This window comes from Alosa sapidissima, chromosome 1 (genome assembly GCF_018492685.1).
Source record: "Alosa sapidissima isolate fAloSap1 chromosome 1, fAloSap1.pri, whole genome shotgun sequence".
Taxonomy (NCBI): Eukaryota; Metazoa; Chordata; class Actinopteri; order Clupeiformes; family Clupeidae; genus Alosa; species Alosa sapidissima.
Window position 1 is genome coordinate 43,834,990 of NC_055957.1, and position 27,352 is coordinate 43,862,341.

Sequence of the window (27,352 nt, forward strand, 5' to 3'; positions counted from 1 at the left end):
ATGGAGAAGAAATAAAATAATCTATAAGGCATTACACTGATGAATATTAGTTTTATCACAGTTGCAGTACATGAAGGTATGTTGGGATAACATACATGAATATGTTTGGTAACATACATGAATATGATGGATAACCTAAAATGTCAAAATGAATGGAATACATACTGCAATGTATTAAAAGAGCAAGGTATTGTATAGCATCTCATCATCTTACACATCCATCAGTGCATCTAGGCATTTTCATTTACTCTTTCTCTAATAGAGTTACATTACAGTTAGTCATCAGCTAAAATGACGGAACCCTTTAACTCATCGAATTTTCATTCATTCTTTTCAGTTATATGAAATCTGTAATTAAGTCCTTCATTCTCCTTTTTTATTGCGGTTGTTCATTATTTATTATATTTTTTTCTGACATTCACAGTGAGCCCACTCAGTGTGTTACCCTGTTCTCACGACAAGGCACCAACGACACCATTGAGGAGGTGGAGGGTGAGAAGGACCAGGCTGAGGAGGAGGAGCAGGAGGTGCAGCAGGAGCAGGAGCAAGAGCAGGCGGAACCTGTGGAGCAGGTGGAGCCTGTGGAGCAGCCAGAGGAGGAGCTTGAGGGAGATGCCAGCAGCCTCTGGCCTGCAGGAGGTGACGTGGAGTTGGGCGTGGAAAGGGAGGAGGAGGCGCAGGAGGCCCATCGGGAGGGAGCTGAGGCAGGGGAGACGAGGCGGCCATCGGGCACGGAGGAGGAGGACAACAACGAAGAAGTGAGAGAGCACGCGGCCGGACACGACGAAGGCGAGTCCTCTGGGCTCGAGTACCTGCACACAGACGGAAGAGAGGGCCAGCTGTTCACGCCGGACACAGACGCCCCCAACACCTCGGACGCAGACGTGCCGCCCAGCTACAGCAAGGCGGTGAGCTTCGACCGGCTCTCCGTCAGCACGGACGGCAGTGGTGATGACAGAAGGATGATGATCATGACCCCAGACAGCCGCTCCGACCTGGACGACTCGCTGCTGCCCTCCATGACCACTGAGCTGACGGCCAGCGAGCTCCTGCTCAACAAGTAAGACACGCCTTGGTGTTTTAAGCCCCCAACAGCATCTTCCAGTCAGCGCTGCATAGAAGGCACTAGGGTTAGGCTAGGGTTAGATCCCTTGAAGTCGACGGTCGCAGCGCTGCCTTGAAGTAATAATAATAATAGGAATAATACATTTTATTTAAATTTGTACTTTACATTTCATAAGATAGGTCCACAGTGAGGGCTTAAAACACCATCAAGCGTTCACAGCAGCTCACCCCGACCCAGATATGGCCCAGGCTTGGCCCAGATTAATGCCAGATCAGGGCCAGGCCCAGTCCAGTTGCAGGTGGTGTCTGGAAAAAAAATAAATATTCAAAAGTACCGCCAATGCAGAAATGAAAAGTTAACATGAGGTGTAAGCAATATGCAGATGTGACATTTGTTGCATGTATTGTGGTCAGGTTGTGGTTAGGATGAGAAGTCATGAGAGCTTCCCATGAATGTACTCAGCAGTGGCTGGCCGCCACAGTTTTAATTTCTGCCCACTGCATCTAACTGCTCACAGGAGGAACAGGCTGTGGTTTTGGTAATACACTCTAAAGTGCAAAACTATTTATTTGCTTGCTTGGAGGCATCACCACAAATGTTTTAGAATAAATATTTTATCATACTATAAACATACAGTACAGTTACTAAGATTACTGAAAAAGCATGAGATGGCTACCCACTCCCACCACCCCTTCCTCCCTCTCTCTCCCACTCTCTCTCTCCCTCTCTCCCTACATCTTTTTTCCCTCTCTTGCAGGATGTTTTACGATGATGAGCTGGAGAACTCCGAGCGTTTCTACAAAGGCCAGCCCCAGCTGCTGCAGCTCTGCTATGCCCTGTACAACATGCTGGTGGCCCACTCGGAGATGGTCTGCTACCTGGTCATCATCCTCAACCACATGATCTCGGCCTACGCGGCCACTCTGGTGCTGCCCATCCTCATCTTCCTCTGGGCCATGCTGTCTGTGCCACGGCCCAGCAAGCGTTTCTGGATGACCGCCATCGTCTACACAGAGGTACAGTACCTGGCTGAGTTGAAATGATGCAAGTTGTGTCTTTCTCCTGCTCTTGAGCAGTCATCAGTCTCCTTCAGCCTCCACCCATACACTCCACATTCAACACCAGTCCTGTGTCTGTACACTGTGCTATGGTCACTTGTATCGCTAGTCCATGGATGTGTTTTTGTTTTACAGGCCACCATTATAATCAAATACTTCTTCCAGTTTGGCTTCTTCCCTTTCAACCAACAACTCGCTATGCATAAGAACAGGCCCTTCCATCCTCCAAACATCATTGGCACGGAGAAGAAAGAAGGTTATGTGCACTACGACCTGGTCCAGCTTCTTGCACTGTTCTTCCACCGCTCTATTCTGAAGGTACTCCTTGAATACTGGCACACATATTATTACTATTTATTTATTTGCCTGATGTTTTCATCCAAAGCAACTCACAAAGAGCCACTCACAGAGACAGGCCCCCTAGAGCAACTCCCTCCCTTGGGTAGTGCCCTGCTCAGGGGCACAAGGGTACAGCCACATAGTGTTCTGGCTGTTGCATTCTAGCTCAGTTCCTTAGCCATTACACCATCACCGATCCATTTTAGCATATTAGTCATAATGCTTTTCAAATGACCATATCATTCAAAGACTGATGGTCAGCACACTGAATTAGTAGTGGATCTTTGTTGTTACCTACCGTTGCAATAGACTATTGACATTGACTTTGCCCCTGTCAAACATATGAGGCAAATAACTGCTATACTACTGCTGTAAATACTGTATATTGACCTATTTGCTATGGCACATGATTGCATGATAACTATAACAGTTGAGAGGTGTGACTATCTCCTGTGCTGTATCCTCAGTGTCATGGACTGTGGGACGACGACGGCCCCAGACCATCTCCACAGAAGGACACTACCTTTCATCGGGACGAGTCCGAGGATGAGGAGAAGGCTGTGTCCATACACTCCTCGCAGGACCGGAAGGGCTCTGTCCCCTCTATGAGATCCATCAACTTCGGGACATCCATCGACTCGGTGCAGATGCAGGTGCAGGTGCAGGTGCGCACAGCGGAGCAGCGCACCTACCAGAGGAGGCGGAGGAGCTCCGGCGGCACCTCGCACCTCTCCAGACACTCCTCCCTGCGCTCCAAGAGAGGTGAGGGCCAGAGGTCAGAGGTCATGGCCTAGACGCAAGTGAGCTTAGAAGCTTGACAGCATTGGATTGTCTGAGCAAATAGATTCTCAGTGTTTCTCCCAGGACCCCTCTGGCGTGTGTGCCATAGAACACCTCGAACACCTCTGTTGTGGCTTCAGATTTTTCCTGTGAGTTTCAGAGAGAGAGCCATATGAATAATAGGCAAAGGGCCAAATGGGAGGGCTTGGCCTCTTTTAACTGTATTTGGAGAGGAGTTTCAGTGCTCTGTGTGTGTTTGGCGTGTGTGTGTGTGTGTGTGTGTGTGTGTGTGTGTGTGTGTGTGTGTGTGTGTGTGTGTGTGTGTGTGTGTGTGTGTGTGTGTGTGTATTTTCTATTTCAACTAATCCGCAGTACATTTCATTGAGCTCATGAAGAACAATGTCTTCTTTAATCAGGGCAATATGAAAGAGATGCTCTGCTACAAGAATCAGTTGAAATGCTTTTTTGAGCAAACAGATGACTTGATAGCGCTGCTGACTCAAATTGTCAAATTGTGTATGTGCTTACAGGTGACCATCGGATGAAATGTGTGTGGTATGACGGGTGTGTGGGGTATGACGCATGTGTTCTTTTTCAGGTAGCACCAGCACACGCAACAGCAGCAAGAAGGATGGGAGCGAGGCTGAGGTCCACCAGAAAACCCGCAAGGAGATGATCATCGAGAAGATCCGGGAACAGCTCATCAAAGCCAGGGTGTTCATCATAAAGAGGTGAGTTTGTCTGTGTTATTTCATCGTCATGTCGGTCTATTAGAAAAACAACTCTTGCGTCTTTGCATTGTCACTTGCTGTCTTCTTGATGGAGAGAAATGGAGTCTCACTCTTGTATGAACTTCCTGCAGAGCTTTGGAGATCTACCTCCCCATTCGCCAGTTCTTTTACGACCTGGTCCACCCTGATTACAGTGCCGTGACCGACGTCTATGTGATGATGTTCCTGGCCGACACGGTGGACTTCATCATCATTGTCTTCGGCTTCACAGCTTTTGGAGTGAGGGATGCACATTTTACATGGATTAGGATAGCATATAAAAGTTTTGGGTGTATATCGGAAATGTCCATACATTTAATAATCTACAAATGTGGTACATTGTGTGTGCATAGTTTTACCTTTTTTGTGATATATCTGGCAGTCAATAACTCACTAACATGGTGGATATGAAAATCAGATTTTTTTTGTTGAAGGTCATGAACTTTAAGTTAATCAGTGGTCCTCTTTCAGTTGACGTCACATTTGGGATATACAGCCCACAAGGAGTATATTAACGCTGAACCATTTTCAGTCAATAAAATCTGGGATATCCTCTGTTAGGCCAGCTGCGATATTAGTGAGGCACTTGTAGTACAGTTCTTCAAAGTTGTCAATAAGCATTAGCTTGCTAGCTACAGCTGAAAAGGAGGCACAGAGATGATCACCAGTGAAGGCAAAACAGAGAACATGGCTATGCGCTTGCTTATATACCGGTAGCCTACTGAGGTAGGCGGTGATGTAAGCCCATTCTTCAAATGGGTTGGTTGAAATGGGTTCATGGTTGATAGCAGGGGTTCAATTGGAATTTCTTATGGAGGGACTATAGACTGCCCCTGTGAAGTATGTGCCAGAGCTCAGCAAAAATGTAGGCTTATGCACTGGGGACATTGAAGACATTGGTTGATAGACCCCTAGTGGGCGACGTCTCATGTTCTTCAGAGAACCGAGGTTATGAAATGTTTCCTCCACTGATGTCTCCTGCCTTCCACAGAAACACACTGGTGGCGCTGACATTGCCTCATCGCTGTCGGAGGATCAGGTCCCAGGTGCTTTCTTGGTCATGGTCCTGATCCAGTTTGGCACCATGGTGGTGGACCGGGCCCTCTACCTCAAGAAGACTGTGGTGGGCAAAGTGATATTCCAGGTGATCCTGGTGTTCGGGATCCATTTCTGGATGTTCTTCATCCTTCCTGGAGTAACGGAGAGGTATTTCTGGCAACCCAGTCAAGTTACACATCCCAGTCTCACGATCCACCATAGTCACTGACTGTTACTGGTTACATACCCCTAGCTGTTTGTCTAGTTGCTGGGGAAAGATGATCACCATAATTACAAGGATTTTCCCACAGTTGTAACATCAGTTGTAAAGACATACAGTAATGTAATATGTGTTGTAGCAGTGTGTCATGTTTGCATTATTTTTGTGACTCTATTTTACATGTCTGTGTTTGTCCTCCAGGCGTTTCGGTGACAATAGGGTGGCCCAGATATGGTACTTTGTGAAGTGCATTTACTTTGGCCTGTCAGCCTATCAGATCCGCTGTGGATATCCTACACGAGTGCTAGGCAACTTCCTCACCAAGAGCTACAACTATGTGAACCTCTTCCTCTTCCAAGGGTGAGCCTGTGTGGCCAGCGTAGGTCTTAGGATGTATTACTCACAGCAATGAATCAGTTCCCCAAATGAGAAGGCATATCCTTCTCTTGTTTGCGTCTTTTATGGGTTTTATAGGTTGAGTCTTTAATGTCCCCAGGGGGATAATAGCGGTAGTTGTCAGCTCCAAGTTGTCACACAGCTTAAAATGGTGTATATTTTTCAATATAGGCAATAGCTTTTGTCTGCATAAGGTTTCATTAAGCTTCTGTTATGAGTACTATAATCAATGTGACAGACAGTAGTGCACTCTGTTCATTTGAGTGGCTGCATTTGCATTCATCCACCTTCACTGTACCCAAAACAACTCATGGCGCTCCTCAGATTCCGGTTGATTCCGTTCCTGACGGAGCTGCGTGCAGTCATGGACTGGGTATGGACAGACACCACCCTCAGCTTGTCCAGCTGGATCTGTGTGGAGGACATCTATGCCCACATATTTGTGCTCAAGTGCTGGAGAGAGTCGGAGAAGGTGAGCACAGAAACCTACCTTATCAGCTCAGCACAACGCATTTCAATTGGAGAAATGCTAGTATTTATGTTTATGGTTCCAGAGCGAAAATGCAGCACTAGTAATGCAAAATGTTGTTTTTGTATAGTATTGTGTGTTACTGTGTGTGTGTGTGTGTGTGTGTGTGTGTGTGTGTGTGTGTGTTTGTAATTGTGTGTGTGGGTGTGTGTGTTTGAATGTATGTTTGTAATTGTGTGTGTGGGTGTGTGTGTTTGAATGTATGTTTGTAATTGTGTGTGTGGGTGTGTGTGTTTGAATGTATGTTTGTAATTGTGTGTGTGGGTGTGTGTGTTTGAATGTATGTTTGTAATTGTGTGTGTGGGTGTGTGTGTTTGAATGTATGTTTGTAATTGTGTGTGTATGTGTATGTTTGTAATTTGTGTGTGTGTATGTTTGTAATTTGTGTGTGTGTATGTTTGTAATTGTGTGTGTGTGTGTGTGTGTGTGTGTGTGTGTGTGTGTGTATGTTTGTAATTGTGTGTGTGTGTGTGTGTGTGTTCTGCAGCGTTACCCTCAGCCGCGGGGCCAGAAGAAGAAGAAGGTGGTGAAGTACGGGATGGGGGGCATGATCGTCATGCTGCTCATCTGCATCGTCTGGTTCCCACTGCTCTTCATGTCCCTGGTCAAGTCTGTGGCCGGCGTGGTCAACCGACCCCTGGATGTGTCCCTCAAGCTCCAGCTGGGAGGATTTGAGGTGCTATGTGATATCAACTATGTTTTTGTGTTTATTGAAATACCTTAAGGTTTTAATTGATTTGTCTGTTTTATTTCCTGACATATCAGGACACATATTTCTTTTGTTACTATTGAGGGAATAAAATAGCCTAAATGGTCAGTGCTTTTGTGTCATTATATCATTCTATCTAAATATCTGAAGGCTTTGGTAATTTTTTGAAAAGGCATTTAGGAAAATCAGATTATATTAAATTCATATTATTATTGTTATTAGTCTCTTCTTCTAATACCATCTTTTCTCTTTTCTTTTCTTGGATATGGTTGTGTGCTACAGCATATATTCACCATGAGTGCCCAGCAGAATCATCTGAGGGATATATCTGAGGATGAGTTTAACACCTTTCTGAAGATATATGGGTCTGATACAGTAAGAAGCCACTAGACACAAGGCCTTAATTGATGACTGTGATTTGTTCATTGTATCAGCTGTATTCATCTTTGAGTTGCATTACTGACTTATCACAAACATAGCCAGTCACCACCTTCAATTTGAATTCAACTTCCAGTTGTTGGTCGTTTACATAGTACCCCGATAGATCGATAGATAGATAGATAGATAGATAGATAGATAGATAGATAGATAGATACTTTATTGATTAACACTAACATTGTCTCAGAGAGCTTTACAATGAGCAAGGACGTAGGCACCTGTTCACAAATCTGTCTGCTGTTGTCTATCTGCCCGTCAGGATGTTATGCCGTTTCTAGAGTCCTACACGTTTGAGGACTTGACCATAGCTGAGCTGGAGGGCAGCTCTAACTCCCTGTGGACCATCAGCCCTCCCAGCAGAAAAACCCTCATCCAGGTCTTGGGGAAGACTGAAGATGAGTTTACCATCACCATAGATTGGTCTGTGCAAAGGTAAGCCCTAATCAGACACATGAGAAACAGTATGGGCTCAACGGACTGGTTTTATATCTCAGACACAATTGATAGGGCAATGAAGGTGAAGGTTCATGAAGGTTGGCCATCAACACAGGTATGTATTGGCAGCTGAATTAGCCAATTACACCCAATTTCAACATTTTGAACACATTTAGCATGCTGGCCCCCAAGGCTATCGCTTCATGCTATTTCGTATTAAGTGCATATTCCAATCTTACTCAAAAGTACTCCAAAGGACTGGAGTTGCCCTTTAAGTGGTTCTTGACATTTGAAATGTGTCAGTTGCAGTGCCCCCTGTTTGATGAATGTGGTAATAATGCATTTTGAACCATTTAAGGCTACAACCATAACAACCAAGTTTGTTGTAGATTGGTGAAGTATAAGTTTGCGGGGGGGGGGGAAAACATGATGAATATAACTGAATGGGATGGTTGTATTCATTAAGTGTTTTGTTCCGTTTCAACCAGGGACCTTGAGTTAGGGGCCAAGGCTGAGGTATCCAGTGGGAAATATGTGACAAACCTGGACAATAAGACCAGGATAGAGCTGGTCCAGCTGCTGAATGGCACACGCAAGGACTCAGTGTAAGTGTCATGGCTGCCGTGATTTCCTTTCTTTACAACAATCTTCATTGTTTTTCTCAAAAAGGATATTCACTTTAAACTGGACTGAACTGTTTGTTCACGGCATTGCTTAAGAAAATTCTTGATGTGTGTAAATAATGATTCTGTGTACGTTGTTGTTTGTCTCTAGGATACTCCCACATATTTTCCCACAATATATGAGAGCTCCAAGTGATTCAAGTGCCAAACCTATCGTGCAGTTTTATAAGGGTAAGTCTGTGTACCTCAGTCTGTATATCACATCCTCTTTATATTATTCCCACTAAGTTACTCTGCATTTATGACAAAAAGTTATATTAACAGTCTGTAATATATTTTGTGTCTTTAGTTTCTCTTGCAATTTTGTGCCTCTTGTTTATTTATCCACATCTATCTCCACTCACACTCCACTGCCATCCTCCTTTCCATTATCATGTGTGTCTTTTGAACAGATGAAAAATACATGAACATCACACTGAATCTGGGCAGGCCTGAATCAACATCAAACAAGACCAAATCAGCAAATGAAACGGAAGTGATCCAAGAGTGGTGGATCGTCAACCAGACAAGGGCGGGTGAGCTCAAGTCCACCTTCATGAAGCCGAATAAATCAGGACTGGAGCTGTATGTCTTTAGTGACAAGGTTAGCCCACCTAGCTTGGGCTTTCTGGCTGGATATGGGTAAGTCAGATGAACATGACATTTGACTTGTAGTTTTTCCACTTTGTAATTCATTTGACCTCCATTTTCTCCAGTCTTCTGCTGTCACATACTTGCACCTATACATCAACATTCAAATCATTACATTTAAACTGACAAACCCTCATCATGTTTTTGTATCATGACAATCTATGGTCAACAATAAGTCCATGATGACCTTCCTACCTGTAGGATTTTAAACCAATGTTTGCAGATGTATCGTATGTCATGTCCCAGCCATTTGTGCATTTGGTGACGCCTTTTAAACAGGGATTACTGTGTACATCTCTTAAGCATCAGCCTCTGTGTGCAGAGTCTGTTCTTTCACATGACCACCATCTCCTTCTCCTCTCACTCGTTCAGGATCATGGGCTTGTATGCCTCTGTGGTGCTCGTCATTGGGAAGTTTGTGCGCGAGTTCTTCAGCGGCATCCACCACACGATTATGTTCGAGGAGCTGCCCAACGTGGACCGCATCCTCAAGTTGTGCACCGACATCTTCCTGGTGCGCGAGACTGGCGAGCTGGACCTGGAGGAGGACCTCTACGCCAAGCTCATCTTCCTCTACCGCTCCCCAGAGACCATGATCAAGTGGACCAGGGAGAAGACCCAATGAGGGTCTGATAGTGCAACAAGGCTCAGCGCAGGGGCCAGTTGTTTTTTTATAAACAATGATAAGAGAAAGCACAAAAACAAGCACAAGGTGGAGGAGCAAGTATTGACATTGATGTTCATAAATGCATGTCAGTGTATGATTGTGGGGTAGAAGTGGGTGTTAGGGTACAGATTCCTCCTTGGTTTGTGCCACAAAACAAGTTGATGTGTTTACAGTGCACAGCATTACCCCAGCATGGTAGATCATCTCTTCCAGCTGCTGGGCTTTGAAGGGCTTTCTCCAGGATCGGAAACAGACTGCAGTCTGCTCCCCCATACCATAGGTCCGTCGCACTGACCTGATGTATGCTTGTTGGACATGCTTGGACCATTTTAAGCTGGCGGCGCATTAGCCCAATATGGATAAATACAGACGTACTTTTCCAAAGAAATTTATTTATTCCCCCATTTCTCCTGAATCCTGGAATATGAACAGAACATGCTGAAAGAATGGCTATGAGGGTAGCCTCCTCTAAATAATACAATATAATATATATATATATATATATATATATATATATATATAAAAAAATATGATCTTGCCTTATTTTGTTTGTACGATTGAAAAAAAAAAACTTGACGACGCATTAATTAGTTACAATATTTCTCAGGAAAAAACACAACACAGTCACATATCATTTCCATATGATGCTTCTCATGTGAATGTAAACATGACTAGAATGAAAAACTATGTTTTTTCATGTGTCAGCAGTCTCATGACACAGTGCAGAAAATGCTGTACCTCTATATGCTCACCTTTTTGTTTACAGGTACTAGTGTTGTTTGACTGAGGCTTTTATGTGGATGTAGACATCTCTGTGATGAATATAATAATTACCAAAGTTTAATTGTAAAGTTAAATATTTGGTATGGTAAATATGAGGGTACAGTACCTTTATTGTGTCTACTTGTGTCATTATGATGTATTTGGGATAACTGCAATCTATGGACAATGAGGTGAGCACATGAGCACACATGGAGGAACCCGGGGTGGACATACTGAAGTGCAAAGGAGGCAGCTGGCTTTGAAGCAGTGAAAGACTGGTAGAATACGCTGGACATTTTACCAGCTGTGACCCGGGAGAACCCAAGTTAATGGTCACAATTAAGTTTGCAAATATGACATGATGGTATGTTTATTCCCACTTATAACCATCAACTATTAAGAGTTAAGAGTAGAAAAACAAGGATAGAGAAGGTAAAAAATGATGTTCCAAACAAAGCAGATACATGTACGCATTAGCAAAAGCATGATTTTTGACTTAAGACCTTTCTCATTACATGCAGGTACTATGTAGAAGGGCTTAGAGATGAAAACAAATAGAGTAAAGTTGAACCCATTTTCCTGTATCAGCTGTAGCATTGCATGTGTTGACTCGTTTGCGATTACATTTTATCTCTCAGACCTTTTTTCTAATTCTACAATTCATCCTTCACTCCTAGAGATTTTTGGACAGCCGCATGATGTAACCCTGGAGCAACATCTACAAATAAAAACAGTCCTTTTTGTATGGCTAGTGTCTTCATTTGAAGTGGGATTGTTCATTGGCAGTTGTGTTGTAATGTGATCTTCCCAAATTCTCAGGGAAGCATTCTCATCATTACTTTCTCTCTCTGAACTTGACTGTATGCAATGTTGTAAAAATTAAAACAAACTATATCTGTCAAAACATTAACCGATACATAAACAGAGCATACCAGACCAAGAATTGGGTTTTACATTTTATTTACATGTCTTAGTATGTTACACGTGGCAGTTGCTATTTGACCACCTGCTTACCAGCCGGAGAGATAATTGACCAACAGTAATATTTAAACCTTTAGTCATGAATGCGAATGCTATCATTAAACCCCAACCTTATCCTCAGTTTTCCATTTTCCACAGTTAAAATGTTAAGTTTAATCTGATATAGGCTACTATGTCACTTGGAATGAAGAAAACCCTGGGTTGCATATATTACACATGTTGTTTGAAATACCAAACAACAGAACATCTCCAAGACCTTCCACACATCACTGTTCATGTCACTCACTGCTGCAAACATTTGGTCAAATAGTCACTGGTCTGATAGATAGCACTCTTGACTAATGCACTTCTACATCAAAAACTGGAGACGTGAGGCAGCATCACAAGAGCAGAACACACACATACATTAATGATGAAGCCTAGAGGAGTCAGGGCTCTGGACAACATTAAAAATATATCAGCACATTAGGACCACCGACCACTGGATCTTCTCCTGCATAAACACCCAAGCAAGGTCTGTCCACTCCCGTCCACACGGGCAATTAGCAGAGTATCCACTACGCAGGAGAGAGGATTGGCATGGAGAGGTTCATGAACCAGTTGGACAGCACAGAGACACAGTAAACACACACAATGTGTCATCATCACTGATCTCTGCAAAAACACTGGTAAGGTATTTGGATTAAGTAATACAGCTCTCTCCCTGGCAAACAAGCAGCATCACTGCTGGAGTCTAGGCTTGTGGTCCTTTTTTTCCTCTTCATAGAATAATATAATAACATGTTGGACAGAGCATTGTGACAGCACTGATATAGTCCTGCCACCAAGCTCTTAGCCACAAGGGGGCACCCATGACACATACAGAGATTTCCTGAGGTAGACAAATGTCACCACCGTCTACAGCTCTTGCGACCGACAGCTGTTTGTGATCGCGCACCCTGTGCCACAATCAAACACATGATATGCTTACTAAAGACCTGGTCAGGTAATATACAGGTGGCAGTCATTGACAATATTGTAATTCACTTAATCTTTTGTGATACTACATTGTGTATATACATCTACTCTGTGACACTACACTGAAATAGATCATTAATCTGGACTACATTTGGGATTGTAACCATATCTTTCATACATAACAATTTAGTTAAAATAAATATCACTTTAGGTAAATCCAAATACAATTAGCACAGCTTAAATAAATAACACAATTACAATTCTGATACAACACAACGTATGACTGATTGCACTTTTTTTTTCCTGATAAAAAATAAATGTATTGCTACACACGACTGAAATGTAACGTACATAATTGACACACACACAAACACACACACTGATTTCAGCAAAACCTGCTGTACCTCTTAACAAATACTCTTGAGGCTTAAACATCTAGCAGTGTAGGAGTTCATAGTGCTGTCTTGTATAATTAATTTGTCCCTTTTCACGTTCCTCCTGGTTAAAGAGGATTGATAGGTGAGAGGGTGACTCTTCGGTAGCTGATGATGGAATTACAGAAATGCAGGATAAAACTGAACACACATGAACAGACAGGCAGGCGCACACACACACACGCACACACACACACACACTTGTTGCATCCCATAGCTAACACAGGCCTCCTTCTTCATAGTCATCATCGTCTGCTGCTGCAGCAGCTGGTCCTCCAGCGCCCCCCTGTGGTGCTGCAGGGGTCTTCTTCTTCTTGCCACCGCCTCCTCCAGGTACCCTTAGACTGATGGCCAGCTTGGCATACTGCAGCGACACACAGCAATCACACACATGAGAACCAGAAGGGAAAGGTTACATCTCAGCCTGCTCACAACTAACATAGTCACATAGATGTCTGCTTTCAGACAAGCCTAGGGGCTGCAAGTCTAGTGCTGCTGTTCCCTGACTGTCAAATACCTATTGGTCATAATATTGGTAATTTCAATAGGACATCTGCCTTTAGGCACTGTTACACATTAGTTCAAAATTCCGTTTTAAGAAACTGATCTGAATGATCTTTTAGTATATAAAATGAGGTATAAAAAGGCCTTTGACTTAATGAGGGCAGTCTCTTATGATGGCTGCTATGCGTCATAACATTACAGAACAGACGAATGCAGGTTAGCTTTGTGACCTGATGGGTGTTTATTTAGTCCGAGTAGCTCTGCAGGCTATACTAACCCTGCTACTCTACCAAAGCAGACCAACACTAACAGATTAGCATTATGACAAATACATAAATGAAGTCATCAACTGGCTTGTTCATCATAGGACTGTCACCACCACATTCTGTGCCTTTGCAGACGCTGAAAGTACCCAGTAATATGTCATTCATTCACTAAATCTGGTTACCTCCTACTCTGGTTGGCTCCACAATGCAAGTTCACATACACTAGACACATTTTCTTTGCAGATAGTGATAACTACATCAGGGGATAAATTAAATGAACATCATGATATGCAGATACAGTGTCACCAAGAACACCAATATTCATTTACCTAATATGATGATTATAATTTCATATTAGTACATACCTGTGCTCTGATAACACTGCATGGATCTGACGTCCACAATTATAGTGCAACATATAAACTGCATCACAATACTTGCTATACAATACATGCTATATCACAAAAGGAAAAACATTGCAAGAATGTCATATAATGGCCCAAATATTGCAAACATCATATCAACAGTCTACCCCTAATGATAACTAACTAACAGCATTCCCCATGCACTCACGTCGTTATCCATGTACTTGAGCAGAGGGCTGTTGCACACACGGTGCACCTGGTCTTCATCTTGCTCGTCATATCCCTGTAGAAGGGTCTCCATGGCTACACAGTCCTCACTGTTGTTGTACCCTGGGAAACTACAGGAGGGCAGTGGCAAAAATAATTCAAACATGACAACATGACAACAAGCTGAACGTTTTGTGTTGCTGACGTTTGTAAATCAGTGGAGATTGAGTTGCTTGGCCGACAAACGGACATACCTGTAGCTTTCTCTGACGCACTTGTCAGCGGCCACAAAGTCCCCTCTGTGAAGATGAATCAACACCTGTGCAGTTGTTTTCTAGAAAGACAAAAGGAGCAACACAAAAACAGAAAATAAGGGTGTAGGGTATGTAAGGGTTCATATACATACATGTAGCGAGAAACATTGGAAAGTTCAAATACCGGGCCTCTAAGACTACGATCAAATCAGTACCTTGAAACATGTGGGGTAATTTTCTAAGTCTTTGTACATGGTCTTCTCTTTCTGGAGGGAGGCGGCTGCATCATCAAGCCTACATGGAGAGAAAAGAAAGACAGCTATGGGCCTTGTTCTGCGTACAGTACATTTCAATGCCCAATGACAATTAATTGATCTTTAGATCAATAATAAAAACAAGGAATAAAAACAATTCCTTGTTTTTGCCATTGATTTAAAGGTGAACAACCTCAGGGTTTTTAGCTGTTCTCCCTAGCATTTGTAAGGCATCATACTACATCCCTTCAACGTAGAGCTTACTTGCGAAGGCGGACCAGCAGCCTTGAAGCTTTCCCCAGCATCTCTGCAGCCTGTGTCAATCGATCTTCAGTCTATACACACACATGGACGGGACAGACACACACGCACGCACGCACAAAACACACACACACACACACACAAATAATAGAATGCAACCAAGGAACAAACAATGTCTGCCTTAACTGCATAACTGCTATCCATTCACAATTGTGTTTCTTTTTCTGTACCTCAAACACATATGCAGCTTTCTGATAAAGATCCACAGCCTTCTCCAGATCCATTGGTTCCATGAGTCTGAGCAAAAACACAGATCACAAACCAGTTTGGATATATGCTGACAGCATTTGCCAGATTAGCTCTCCGTCTTCTCACTTAAATACAGCCATGAACAAAGACCATTTAGGGCAACTGAGCAGGGGTTGAGTTTAAAAGAATCTGGTGCCTGCTTACATTTGAGCCTAACTGTGTGTAATAGAGGCGAACTGAGCTAGCATGCTAGTTGCCCGTGTAAATCCTCACACCCCTAACCTGAACTGAGCTAGCATGCTAGTTGCCCGTGTAAATCCTCACACCCCTAACCTTAAGAACGCTTCTAACTGCTGAGTTGGAAGCCTGGGCTTTTAGCTCAGTGGTTAGAGCGTTCGACTCCCATGCCGGAGTGTGTGGAGGTGTGCGGGTTCGAGGGCCGTGAGCGGCGGACAAATTACGACCTCGGTTACATGTGCAAAAAGCACTTACTTTCCCGCTCTGTCCAGTGCAATGCCAGCGGTCCCAGCAGTGCCATTCTCCACGTACATGACGCAGGCTTTCTCTATGAGCTGGATGGCCTCTGGCATGCGCTTCATATCCTGCATACAGCAAACAGGCCACAGTCATTTCATAACCATCTTGGCGGCAGGTATGGCTTACACTTACACAAGCAGGACTGACCAGACAAAACAACAAAAAGTGTGGAGTTTTCTAAATGTAATGTCATGGAAGACATAGAGACAGCATTGAGTCATAACCATACTGAACACTTTGTTTGAAAATGAAGAAAAAAAATCAGACCAGCAGTGTTTAAGTTCTGTGAATGGACACACTCTCACACACAGAGAAAGACAGACAGACAGACAGACAGACAGACACACACGGATGAGGCGATTGCATTACAGTGCATTCTGCCCCCCACCAGGAGAACAGGGTTATAATACCAATATCATCAAAACACTGACTTGATTTTAAGAATGATGATAACTATTTCAATGTGCAACATACCTTTAGCATCATGCCTGCTTGTTCATATGCTCTATAAGAGATAAAAAATTGTTTTACAATAAACATTAAATATTTATTTTCCTCTAATCTAAAATATTATTTTAGATATTTTAAAACCACTAACTTACTTGGCGGCGTGAAAAAGCCTGTGAAACTTGGTCAAGTGCAAATAACGGTGGAGTTTAGATGAAAATGTTCTAAAAATAAAATATCCTGACATAGTCTAATAATCTCAATGTGTGAACCTTTCATTATACAAATTGGTGAAGTCTCAGTAGCACACAAATCAGTATAAATGCATGTTCTCACATGTACTTTTTCTCAGATGTTTTTGTCCAAAGTGACAAACACCAACATAGATCATGTGGACATATTTCATCATTATGTATGTGCCCTGGAAATCCCTTTGATGTCAGCTGCACGTTACAACAGAGGAAAACCTGTTTAAAATGGGTCTGTAAACTACAAATGCAACTCATCCAAGGAACAATGACGCACATGGTCAGTTATAAGCAACCACAATCTGATACTTCACCCAAGTGTAAACTGTTTGTTGATGAGAAGTTGGCCATGCACTCATATCAGTCTTGGCAGATGCCCCAAGGGTTTCTGTCTGCACACAAAAAAGGATACGCTTTGTTTTCTGTGTGGTACTCTGCCTCCTTCAGATATGCCTCCTTGGCTTGATCAAACTGTTTTGCATGTTTGAAAGCCACAGCTGTGGGAGGCAACATGAGGGAAATAGGTAAGAGACAACTACCACCATCTCATAAGGTGACCAAATTTAAACACACAGCAAAGGCTGCTGCAATCATATTGTAAACACAATTGGTAAGCCATATAAGATATCCCATGCTTATGCAGTCACCCAAGTTGTCAGGGGTCAAGGTGTGACTCATTTTAAAGGCTTAAAAGTACTGCATACCTTTAAACACAAGTCAGCTTTGAAACGAGTATAAGGATATTGCTGGAAACATTTTGCATACCTGCTTTTGAATATTCTGTGGCAGCACTATCAAAGTCTGGCTTCCATTTGGTCATGCTTGTCTTCAGGCTGCAAAGGTAACATGATGTTTAAAAGCTTCTTTTTTGAATGTGATCCATCATTCAAAGTTTCCATGCAGAATAAATAGCCTAACGCATGTTCCTCATAAAAATGGTGTTTCACCATTGGTATGATATTGCATTCATAATATTGTGAACTACTCAGACCTAACGTTAAAAGGTGATAAGGGGTTTGGAACAGTAACAGAATTAGACTAACTGAAGCAGTCCTCTGATTCGAGGATAACAAAATATAGCGGACCCCAAAGTAGCTTTGCCACTGTCTGCTTCACAAAATCGACGTAGCTTATGCCTCAGTCAGATGCAGTAGCCTCACAGTCAGCCTGACATCTCTTCTGCTGCAATTAGCCCTTCATTATAGGCTACCCTGAAATAGACTCAATGCAATCACCCAATTTAAGTCTGCGAAATCATTTTTCGATGTGGACGCACCTGATACGAGACTAAGTTAGAAAAGGAAATTTGCTCTGTTCTGATGACAGTTCCTTTAAGCGTGCAATGACCCTTGAATGAGCTAGCTTTGCGTCGGCTAACGGACATCGGCTACGTTGTAGCAGGACGAATAACATTCGAGTGATGCACTGATTTGACTCACCATTTCTCTGCTTTAGCGATGTGCTCATGGGCTTCGTTGATTTTTTGTGCAGCCATATTCGGATGACAGCCACTGGTAATATCGTGTCGTATGCCTATGGAGGTGCGAACAGCAATAATAAACTGAATACCGTAGAGTAGGCTAGACGGCACGTAGATTATCCTCTCTAAAACCTCAACGTCACACTGCTACTACGTAGCCCGAATGGGATGCTACAATGGCTCATAGGCACCTGCTCTGGCGCCCTATGTGTTACATAACAACTCAGGCTATTGAATGCACGTAAACATAGGTTGTAGGCCTAGACTTACGTCGTTTTCAAATAATTACACTATAGCAAGAAAGCGTCTGTGGCCTGTTTGGGGGGATACCATAAAGTGACTTATTGTTTCACTGACAGACATTATTGAGCTGTGAACTTCAACCTCAGCATTTGGCCTATCCAGAAGCCGCAAACACACTCCCGAGAACAGCTGTGCTGCTGACGGGGTCCTCTGTTGACAATTTTATTCTAATGCAGCCATTTAGTAGGCCTACAGAAATGTAAAAACATTCCCAAATAAATCAGATTCACTTGACATGGTTAGTTATGCTTAACTACACAGTCATCTCTACTCCCACTGACAAATAAGCATTCATCTCACAAGTAGCCTACATTAAAATATATAATCTTTATTCACCGGTTTGGTGTAACATAACAGTCATTGATAACGGCTAGAGTGAATTTGAGCAATTTCATACAATAACGGACCAGCTCATGTGTAGGCCTACTGTAAACATACACACGTAAAAGAAAACAAGCACAAAACACAGAAATGTCTGTCTAGCCACCACATGTTTCTCAGAAAAATTAAATATATCAGAATTCTTCATCTGAATCCTGTGTCAGGTCTATAACTTCTCCTTCAGGAAAGCTGGCCAATGAAGACACACCTGTAGTAGAACAATAAAACATTATCTAAAGCTTTGAGTTTCATTAATAACAACTCGCTACAACCACTATTAAATGAGTCAAATCTGTTGTGTGGCCCAAAGAAGACAGGCAAATATAGTAGAAAAACTCTAAGTTGAGTTTACATAACAAAGCCTTACTAAGGTCGGTTCTGTGTGCATTGCCATGTTGATGTTTCCCAGAGCACCAAGAACCGTCCTCCAAGAACTCAATCTCCTCAACGGACTCCTCAGCAGTCACCAGGATTGATGACAGCAAGCTGCATGACAAAAAAAGAGTGTGTGTGTGGACACTGATTTCACAGACAGGCAGCTGATCATGTGTGAAGGAAATATCAGCATCACATTCTAGGAGAACCTCCCGTCTTGTCACTTCAGTATACCAATTCCCCATTTACTCCAATGAATCAGTAGCCTGACGAGCCAGACCCAGATTAAAATGTAATTTGCTGCCGCTAGGGTGCGTCTAGATTTCTAGGCTAATGAATCAGTAGCTACATAGCAAAAAAAATATTTAAACTAATTTTTATAGTAAAGGTGGACATCCTTTACCAGACTGATTCTCTAAAGAGATATTCAATTTGAGCTAATGTAATTAGTCACAATTAAATGTGCCGCTCACAACTGACCCATCTAGTCACATCTTTGAGTGAAGCAACAGGAGTCCTGTGCTTCTTATGCACTAGGTATGCTCACCAATCAGAAGTCCCCTTACTTAAAGTGAACTGAATCTTGACCTTCAAAAATTATATCACAAATCAAATCACAATATTGGTCAGAAAAAAAAAAAAAAAAAACACAATGAGATATTTCCCCCAAATCCCTACCAAGGGGTATAATCAGCAGTGAAATTAAACTTAAACTGTAACATACAACTCTTACAAAATCTTTTCAGAGGCATGTCAAACACATCTTTCTTGTAAACTAATGTTTTAAATGCAGTTATTTACTCAATTCCAAATAAGATAACATGTCTGTCCGTGTCATTTAATACTGGCGCCCTCTGTGCAGCCATTGGTTGAGTTCAACAGCACTTAACCATACTCCTCTGTCTCATTGTATAAAGCCCGCCCCATGCCGGATAAGTAGCTGTAATTGGTTCCTGGGTTTTCGGTGATTAGGAAATGGGCTTGAACAGGAAGGTGACCAGGCAGATCTGAAGAACAAATCCAAAAGCGCCTACATATTCGTCTGGGTTCACTCTCATTTAAAGTCAACCGGTCATGCTTCACTTGATGTTAAAACGAAAACACTGCAAAATACTCCATGGATTTAGCAAATATTGGCTCTTATTGGGTTCTTACTGGGTGGTTTCTGGAGCACGGTAGCCATATGGGGGCAGCCGTTGCCTACTGGTTAGCACTTCGGACCTGTAGCCGGAGGGTTGCCGGTTCGAATCCTGACCAGTAGGCACGGCTGAAGTGCCCTTGAGCAAGGCACCTAACCCCTCACTGCTCCCCGAGCGCCGCTGTTGATGCAGGCAGCTCACTGCGCCGGGATTAGTGTGTGCTTCACTTCACTGTGTGTACACTGTGTGCTGAGTGTGTTTCACTAATTCACGGATTGGGATAAATGCAGAGACCAAATTTCCCTCACGGGATCAAAAGAGTATATATACTTATACTTATATGTAGCGCATGTTACGGATTCAAATAAGGTCCAATAATTTAAGGGGGGTAAAGTGCCACCCTTGATTTGAAAACCTGTGCCCATGCCACTGATAACTCCAGCACACTTAACAATGTGAACCCCAAGTCTTTAACTGTCATTGTACCCGTCAATGCGAAGATGGCTGAAGGGGGCGTGCCTGTCACACACAGGGCACAACCAGGTAGGCTTCTGGCGGTTGAGCTCCAGGTAGGTGAGGGCATCGAAGCACTGGAGATGGGCACAGGCAAAGCCCCTGCATGGCACCCTCAGGCGCGTCTTCACCAGCTGAGACGGAACACAACAGAGAAGTGAGAAACCCACAAAGATGGCACATGCCAAAATAAATATTCTGCTTTTATCTAACTTTTCCAGCATTCTAGCATTCCCTGCTAGGACCATGCCATATCGTATCGCATCATCATGATCATTCTTCTGCATCATAAGTATTTTTTTATACTGCAATATTGACAACAGAGTGATATTTTTGCATAGCTTTATGCACACTTTGCACATTGTTCCATGTGTAAACTTTAACATTTTATTTTTTTGCAGAGCTGTGAGTACAATTAGCTTTTTTAATTAAATGCAACTATTAAGATATGACAGTGTGTGTTCACTATGCATAACTATCATTATTTCATAAGATTTTACTAAGAGAAGACTCTTACTGGGCACAGCAAAGATACTCGTAGGCCAGTGGTGGCAACCTCACTGTCCCGTCCTGTGATCATCTTTTCACGAACTAGGATACAAACATAAGAACATGTGTGTACATAATACTGAGTATAAGCAACCACCTGTGTGCAATTATTCAGCATCATAAAGCCTGTGGTACTCACTGCCAGTGCGACAGCTCTCAACACTCTCCACTGAGCTCTTCCGGAGTTGAGCCACCAGCTCCTCCACACTCAAGACCCTCACCAGATACACAGCAAAGGAGTAGGACTGGACACACACACAAGCAATATTAACAAACCACACACACAGTTGATAAATGATGTGAAGCAAAATGGAAATAGATCAGACAAACAACTGGTCGCTCAATTATACTAAGGCTCCAAGCATGAGTGGGATCACACTGCTCAGCCCTGGTGCTTGGTTGTTCAGCGTGAACATTTATGAACATAACAGAACATAACATGACATAACATGAGCATCAGAGTCGATCACCTACCTACGTAAAAGGCATAAATAAATTGATTGTGCTCAAGAAGACAATTCATCACAGGTGTGTACAATGGCCCGCAACATAGTTATTTACAGCTAGCCACTTGCTATAGTGTTACAGTACATCTTAAATGAGGAACCCACTGCAATCACCTATTGATGGTGCGCTTAAAGACAAGGCTGAATCAATAATCCATTACAGATGACCACACACTTCTCACAGCTGATTATCAATCACAGTCTGTTGAGAGAGGTGAGCAGCACCATGAGTATGTTCACAGTCATGCTGACAACAGAATGAGCTTAAAATACATACTAATAGAGGTGTGTTCTGTATGAGGCATATCTGGGTTCATTGAATTCAACATAGAATTTTAGAACCTTGAATTGTTTTTGCGGAACGTAATCTTATGTTAGAATGTTCAAAAACCCACACCTTCAAGGGATAAAGGTGTTGTGTGCGATAGTGGATACAAAGTAATACTGAATACAAAGTAAAAAACTAAGTGGCTAAGTTGTTCCTGAACTACTAAAAGTTGTTCTCAAATCCCTGTGCATGCTCACAAACATTCGCTCACAATTATGATTTTATTTGTTTATTTTGTCATTCATTCATTCAAATAAAAAAGATTGAGTAGAAAATATTCCATACCTTTAAAGTATTATACCAGAGTATGTACCCTACATGACTGGCTTTGTTTAAGTCAAGATGTGATGTGATGTTGATGGGAGGACAGGGTCGCATAGGTTCCTCTCCTAGTTTTCTGACTTGAATCTGAGAGGGCAATTTAGAAATAAAAAAATAAAAAAAATGTACAGCATCATTAACTAGGGCAGTACAATTAATCCATTTAACTGTCAACTATGACTTCAACAATTATGAAAACAACATAATTAAAAAATCACTTTACTGCATACTGTTTTCCAAAAATGCTCTTATTTTGTCTTGAGTTATAAATCCAGTGCACCCTTTGGGTAACTGTTGTATACTTTGTATTTTTTTGCATACACGTTTGTTTGGTTTTAAAGTTGAATTAAATATGTAGATTCACTATTAATTTCTTTGAAGATAATGTTTACAAAACATTAAAACCCCATGTTAAATAATCAATCTCAGTGTTGACCAAACTAATCATGATTACGTTTGCCATTATTGAGCTGCCCCATCATCAACAAAATACCCTTTTCATACATTATGCTAGATGTTGCCTGTTGTATTTACGATATTCCCTATCAAAGGCTTTTACATCACTGATCATACATTTTAGTGAAAAGTGAAATCAAACAATTCCAAGGTGCACTCAGCAATACTGGTAGATTTGAGTCATTCTGAAACTCAACAGCCAAAATAATAACTCTTCACTCCTCCTCCTCCTCCTCCTTGTCTAAAGGTTGTTACCATGTTGTCTTAAATATATTATATATATATATATATATATATATGACAGTAATTTAGTCATTCTTAATGGCTGTGTCTGGAGATAACCCACTTTCTCATTTCAAGTCCTGGAAGAAACCAACTGTATATGCCAAGAATTCAAGCACATATAGGATTGTGCTAGGGAAAAAAGTGTGATTGTAATTAATTAGCTACTGGTAGACCACCTTAATGGCTGGCGGGCTGGAGATGTGATTCATGGCGATTATAAGGTTTGAAGGATACTGGTCATCCTCCACTCCCACACTCTCTGTGTAGCAGATCCTGTCAGACAACAACATCCTCAAATTTAAATCCTAATCCTCTAATCCTAGTCTTCAATTATGATCAAAAAACCATGATCCCACATTATAATTTCTAGTTCACCCATCAGGTTATAAAATTAAGAACATAAATAAAAAAGATAAATGTATGGTAAATTTGAGAATTATTAGAGGATTTTACAGTGAAACCTTTTAAAACGGATTTCAAGCTGAGAAATTTCTGAAGATGCCTTCACAAAAAGGACTAGACCAGTGATTCTCAAGCTGGTGTTCAGGGCCCCCAGATTCTAATAGTCATATACTATGCCTACCTGATCACTATCTGAACTTCTCCTCCAGAGGAACGCAGTCTGTGGAGGGGGGAAAAAACACATTTATTAGCATGCCTCATAGAGGCCTATGTAGGGCAGATCTCTGAAAAGTAGTCTTGGAAGACTCAAATATATATCCGAAAAAATATCTGGGTTTCAACTCACTTGATCAGTTGCTTGCGTTGCTCTTCACTTAAAATTAATGTAAATAATTGCAGCTGCAAGTTCTGCAGTAGATTCTCTAAAAGAAAATAGGCAATATAGCAAGGGGTTTGCTTAATTTCTACCCCACGACTTCCTACAAAGTCTCTCACTAATATATTGACCACGACTAGAAGAGTGACCAACGAAACAGCACGTGTCAGCACTAGCCTACATTAAGTCCTACACGCGCGTGTCTGTAAGTAGCCTACTTTACTCAGACGTTGAGTCTACTAGCCTAGTATTTCATATTAATCCAGTGAAAACTACAAAGCCCTTAACTAAAATACTTGTAATAGAAAGTATGTGTTGAAACAGTCACCGTACTAGGCCTTAAAGGTTGAAGATCGATGAGTGTGCCCAAGGTTTCATGGAATGGGTATGCCTTTAGTTTGATATCAGACTCTCGAGAAGAAAGGGTATTGATGTTGTTGCCAATGTTCCAGTTGCTGCTTGAAACAGCTTGTGGCTGATGGCGAGAGTTGTATATATCATATATTTTTGTAATCAGCTCTTGGCTGCTTTCATTTTCAATGAGCTGAATGGCACGACGAATCAAATCTTTCTTCAAGCCCTTCCTGTCCTTGCCTAGGGCGAGGAAAAGGGCACGGAGGTCGACCACTCGAAAACTCTGCACCATGCTCTATGCGGGAGGGAAAGAGTTAGATATATTATTCAAGTTTTAAAATAAACCCATTTGAAATGCACCGGGGACATGCATTCTCATGTATTTCAGTCCTACTTGCCATCGCATCCATTGTCGATCAAAACATCCGCGTGACACCACAGCATCAAGTGCAACGTCACATGCGCATTAAATAAACTAACGTTAGGCTATTTGCCGTCAATATTAAATCGAATTAAAAGTGTATAGTGGTCAACTCCTCGTTTTGTGTTGGCCTTAATCACGTATACAAATACAGAAACACACTTGAAAAGCAGTGTTGTGGTATTGTGTAATGTTATAGACAATGCATTGAATATGATTGAATTCAGATAGGCCTAATATTAGGCCTACTTTTCAGACACTTAGCCTATCTTTCTAAGCACCATGTAGAGCTGTAACCTGTAGATCAAATCAGTAATCAGACTCATCAATATCACTGCATAATGTAAAATATCATGTGTGATATAAATCGCAGTACATTTGTTTCACCGGCAGTGGGCACTGTTACCCTGTAACAGGACAACAGGCTCTCATGGCCTCTCAGACCAGAGGTGTTTCCATGGAGATGACTGTCCAGTCAGTGTAGTGGCCTGAGCCAGTTGACCTCTTATGGTGGTCTTTGACCCACTGGTCAGCATAAGGGTCAGGAGGTCAGCAGTGACCAGAGGGCTGTGAAAGCACTCCACTGATTGGCTACCATTCACCCACATCTAGATAATTAGAACATTGACCCATATTCCTAATGCATATGATATGCATAACATTGTGCTGTATATTTCACCCCTCATAAAAAAAAACTTCCAATAAAGGGTCTTTGTCCCTCATGTTTTTAATTAGCACTAGGCCATACTTATACTGAGAAGAGGATGTGTAGTCAAAAAAATCTCATGTGATATTTTATATAGAGTGAATGTCATATATAGAATGTCATATATAGAAACATTACCTTTCAGTTTACTGTTGAATAGATCCACTGCAGGCAACAGTCTGTGTGGTTTTTATAATTTAGGATGTACATGGGGTTTGGAGGACTTGAGGGATTGTGTATGGCTTTTTCAAAATCTACTTCAGGTATTTGAGGTACTGGTGCCTGTGCAATTATCAACAAGTATGTACTTTTATTCACCAGTGGCATTCATGTTAAATGGAAACGTTTAGGAATTGTACACAGCACAGTAGCGTGTTGATTTGAATAACCAGGAAGCCTGAACAGTGTAGCAGCTTCTCCACTTCAAACAAACAGCAGTGTGGCCAGGCCTCGGCGTGGATTTAAAGCACCTCGTTCCTCTCTCCTGAGGCTCTTGGGCTGGTCACATGATCGGCAGCCCTCCTCCTTTCCTATAACTCAGGCGTCTGAGCAGATGGCTTGTCAATATCAATATATTAATTTAAAGGCAGCCGCGCGATCAGCGCAGTACTTCGTTAGAGTCCTGTGAGAGAGGGGGAAGGTGTGGTGATGGAGGAGGAGATGAGAAAGGGGGGGGGGGGGGCGTGCAAGGGCAATGGAAGGAGAAAAGATTGAGAGATGATGATGGAGGAAAAGAGAAGATGGTGGGAAGGTGTTTCTGAAGCAGGACTCAAAATTCTGGTTTGAACTGTAGACATGAGGTAGTGAAAGAAAATGACGAAATTATTTATTTTTGTGATACAGAATTCAAAGAAATACAGCTATATCTTTTATCGAAGCATCACCTTGTGGAACAATGGTCCTGCTCTGTTAACTCCAAGCGGAGACGCTTATGATTTCTGCAGTGATTTCTGCTCCCTTTAAGATGTATTGAGCTGACCTGAGTTACGAGGAGGTGCAGTGGTATTTCTTGATTTAGTTAGTTAGTTGAAGAAGAAGAGGGGGTTGTGCGTTCATGAACCCTTATGACCCTTCAAACACCTCAGTCCATCCGACAATAACATATTTCCATCGCAGAGGGGGCCCGGATCACAACCCCTCCTCTCTTTGCTATTACATAACCAGTTCTGTCTTTGGAGGATTTTAACCCAATCCTGGCAACCCTGTGACCCCTGACCCCTCAATTAGCTGGATCACAGTTCCTCCAGAGGGGGGAGGAAAACGTGATTGATTTTTGTATTTATTTATTTTCAATGATAAAATAATGATCATTTTATTTATTTACTTTAAGCACACATGTGTATCATATTTATTCATAAGCATTACATGAACCTTACAAAGCATGCCCAAGTGAAGAATACAAAAATGGAGGAATTGAGAATGAGAAACGAATCAGAGCACGAACGACAAAAGCAGTGCTCCAGAGGGGTGTACCACGAACGACAAAAGCAGTGCTCCAGAGGGGTGTACCACGGAAGCGAGGTTACTGGCTTTCCCCAGTAACTTAGGGAGTAACTGCTGATCTTAAAAAGAATATTGCATGTATTGCATGCATGCACTGTATTGCCTCTGAAGTGACATATTGTTTTAAGATAAGATCACTTCCGAAGTCTATGTGTCTACGTGTCTATGAAAACAAACAATAATGGAATTGTGCTATATCTTTATTGTTATTATGATACTAATTATATTGATTCAATGAAGCCCCTAGTGCACAGAGCAGGTATCCTTTCATTTGATGGATTTTTGAGGAAATAGTAGCATGTTTATGCATGGATGTACAGATAATTCAGGGGTTGGCCACTACAGAGTATAGATATATTAAAAGACTGTTTCATAGCGAACAGCTCTGGCACAAATGTTATTAGGGATGGAAAAAAACACAAGTACTTGATATGTTATAGTAAAACTATGAGGAGTATGGACAAAAATAT

The 27,352-nt window shown here is 42.1% G+C and overlaps 3 protein-coding genes across 5 annotated transcripts in view; 1 reads left to right on the forward strand and 2 right to left on the reverse strand.

The window, feature by feature from the left end:
• The window catches only part of LOC121718562 (piezo-type mechanosensitive ion channel component 2), a 66,743-nt gene extending 55,480 nt beyond the window's left edge, over nucleotides 1-11,263 (forward strand). The window contains exons 42-57 of the mRNA XM_042103587.1: nucleotides 425-1,060; nucleotides 1,824-2,082; nucleotides 2,260-2,442; nucleotides 2,931-3,225; nucleotides 3,842-3,974; nucleotides 4,106-4,253; nucleotides 5,005-5,219; nucleotides 5,473-5,631; nucleotides 5,992-6,139; nucleotides 6,684-6,872; nucleotides 7,188-7,280; nucleotides 7,603-7,775; nucleotides 8,267-8,383; nucleotides 8,553-8,632; nucleotides 8,854-9,082; nucleotides 9,464-11,263. Coding sequence (XP_041959521.1) covers nucleotides 425-1,060; nucleotides 1,824-2,082; nucleotides 2,260-2,442; nucleotides 2,931-3,225; nucleotides 3,842-3,974; nucleotides 4,106-4,253; nucleotides 5,005-5,219; nucleotides 5,473-5,631; nucleotides 5,992-6,139; nucleotides 6,684-6,872; nucleotides 7,188-7,280; nucleotides 7,603-7,775; nucleotides 8,267-8,383; nucleotides 8,553-8,632; nucleotides 8,854-9,082; nucleotides 9,464-9,716 — 3,310 coding nt within the window. The 3' untranslated portion in view covers nucleotides 9,717-11,263. The remainder of the gene's footprint in view (nucleotides 1-424; nucleotides 1,061-1,823; nucleotides 2,083-2,259; nucleotides 2,443-2,930; nucleotides 3,226-3,841; nucleotides 3,975-4,105; nucleotides 4,254-5,004; nucleotides 5,220-5,472; nucleotides 5,632-5,991; nucleotides 6,140-6,683; nucleotides 6,873-7,187; nucleotides 7,281-7,602; nucleotides 7,776-8,266; nucleotides 8,384-8,552; nucleotides 8,633-8,853; nucleotides 9,083-9,463) is intronic.
• A 207-nt stretch (nucleotides 11,264-11,470) lies between these two features.
• On the reverse strand, nucleotides 11,471-18,182 carry napgb (N-ethylmaleimide-sensitive factor attachment protein, gamma b). 2 transcript variants are annotated; one of them, XM_042103601.1, is made up of 12 exons: nucleotides 17,924-18,182; nucleotides 17,250-17,317; nucleotides 16,897-16,981; nucleotides 16,392-16,409; nucleotides 16,264-16,294; nucleotides 15,745-15,854; nucleotides 15,234-15,300; nucleotides 15,007-15,077; nucleotides 14,704-14,782; nucleotides 14,489-14,568; nucleotides 14,236-14,365; nucleotides 11,471-13,256 (listed from the first exon to the last, which is right to left on the reverse strand). In XM_042103601.1, the coding sequence occupies exons 1-12, from the start codon at nucleotides 17,977-17,979 to the stop codon at nucleotides 13,110-13,112; spliced, it is 942 nt and encodes a 313-aa protein (XP_041959535.1). In that variant the 5' UTR covers nucleotides 17,980-18,182; the 3' UTR covers nucleotides 11,471-13,109. The 2 variants fall into 2 exon arrangements, with proteins under 2 accessions (XP_041959535.1, XP_041959544.1); XM_042103610.1 differs by lacking the exons at nucleotides 16,392-16,409; nucleotides 16,897-16,981; nucleotides 17,250-17,317; nucleotides 17,924-18,182 and adding an exon at nucleotides 16,573-16,888.
• A 393-nt stretch (nucleotides 18,183-18,575) lies between these two features.
• Nucleotides 18,576-24,709, reverse strand: pias4b (protein inhibitor of activated STAT, 4b). Of its 2 annotated transcripts, none has more exons than XM_042102488.1 (11): nucleotides 24,651-24,709; nucleotides 24,232-24,547; nucleotides 23,869-23,944; nucleotides 23,704-23,742; nucleotides 23,297-23,393; nucleotides 22,344-22,466; nucleotides 21,364-21,469; nucleotides 21,193-21,266; nucleotides 20,649-20,809; nucleotides 19,016-19,134; nucleotides 18,576-18,856 (listed from the first exon to the last, which is right to left on the reverse strand). In XM_042102488.1, exons 1-11 carry the CDS (start codon nucleotides 24,660-24,662, stop codon nucleotides 18,783-18,785), a joined length of 1,197 nt encoding a protein of 398 aa, XP_041958422.1. In that variant the 5' UTR covers nucleotides 24,663-24,709; the 3' UTR covers nucleotides 18,576-18,782. The 2 variants fall into 2 exon arrangements, with proteins under 2 accessions (XP_041958422.1, XP_041958423.1); XM_042102489.1 differs by having other exon boundaries at nucleotides 24,647-24,686.
• Nucleotides 24,710-27,352: the final 2,643 nt, after the last annotated feature.

What these genes read in the sequence shown, in the direction of transcription:
- napgb (XM_042103601.1), bottom strand. Translation starts at nt 17,979, where the DNA reads ATGGCTGCACAAAAAATCAACGAAGCCCATGAGCACATCGCTAAAGCA. An exon ending in CTGCTGGTCCGCCTTCGCAA is followed by an intron (nt 14,783 to 15,006) that starts GTAAGCTCTACG and finishes CTCTCCATGTAG; the next exon opens with GCTTGATGATGCAGCCGCCT. An exon ending in TGCGTCAGAGAAAGCTACAG is followed by an intron (nt 14,366 to 14,488) that starts GTATGTCCGTTT and finishes GCCCTCCTGTAG; the next exon opens with TTTCCCAGGGTACAACAACA.
- pias4b (XM_042102488.1), bottom strand. An exon ending in CAACGCAAGCAACTGATCAA is followed by an intron (nt 23,743 to 23,868) that starts GTGAGTTGAAAC and finishes CCCCCTCCACAG; the next exon opens with ACTGCGTTCCTCTGGAGGAG. An exon ending in TGAGAGCTGTCGCACTGGCA is followed by an intron (nt 21,267 to 21,363) that starts GTGAGTACCACA and finishes TTTGTATCCTAG; the next exon opens with TTCGTGAAAAGATGATCACA.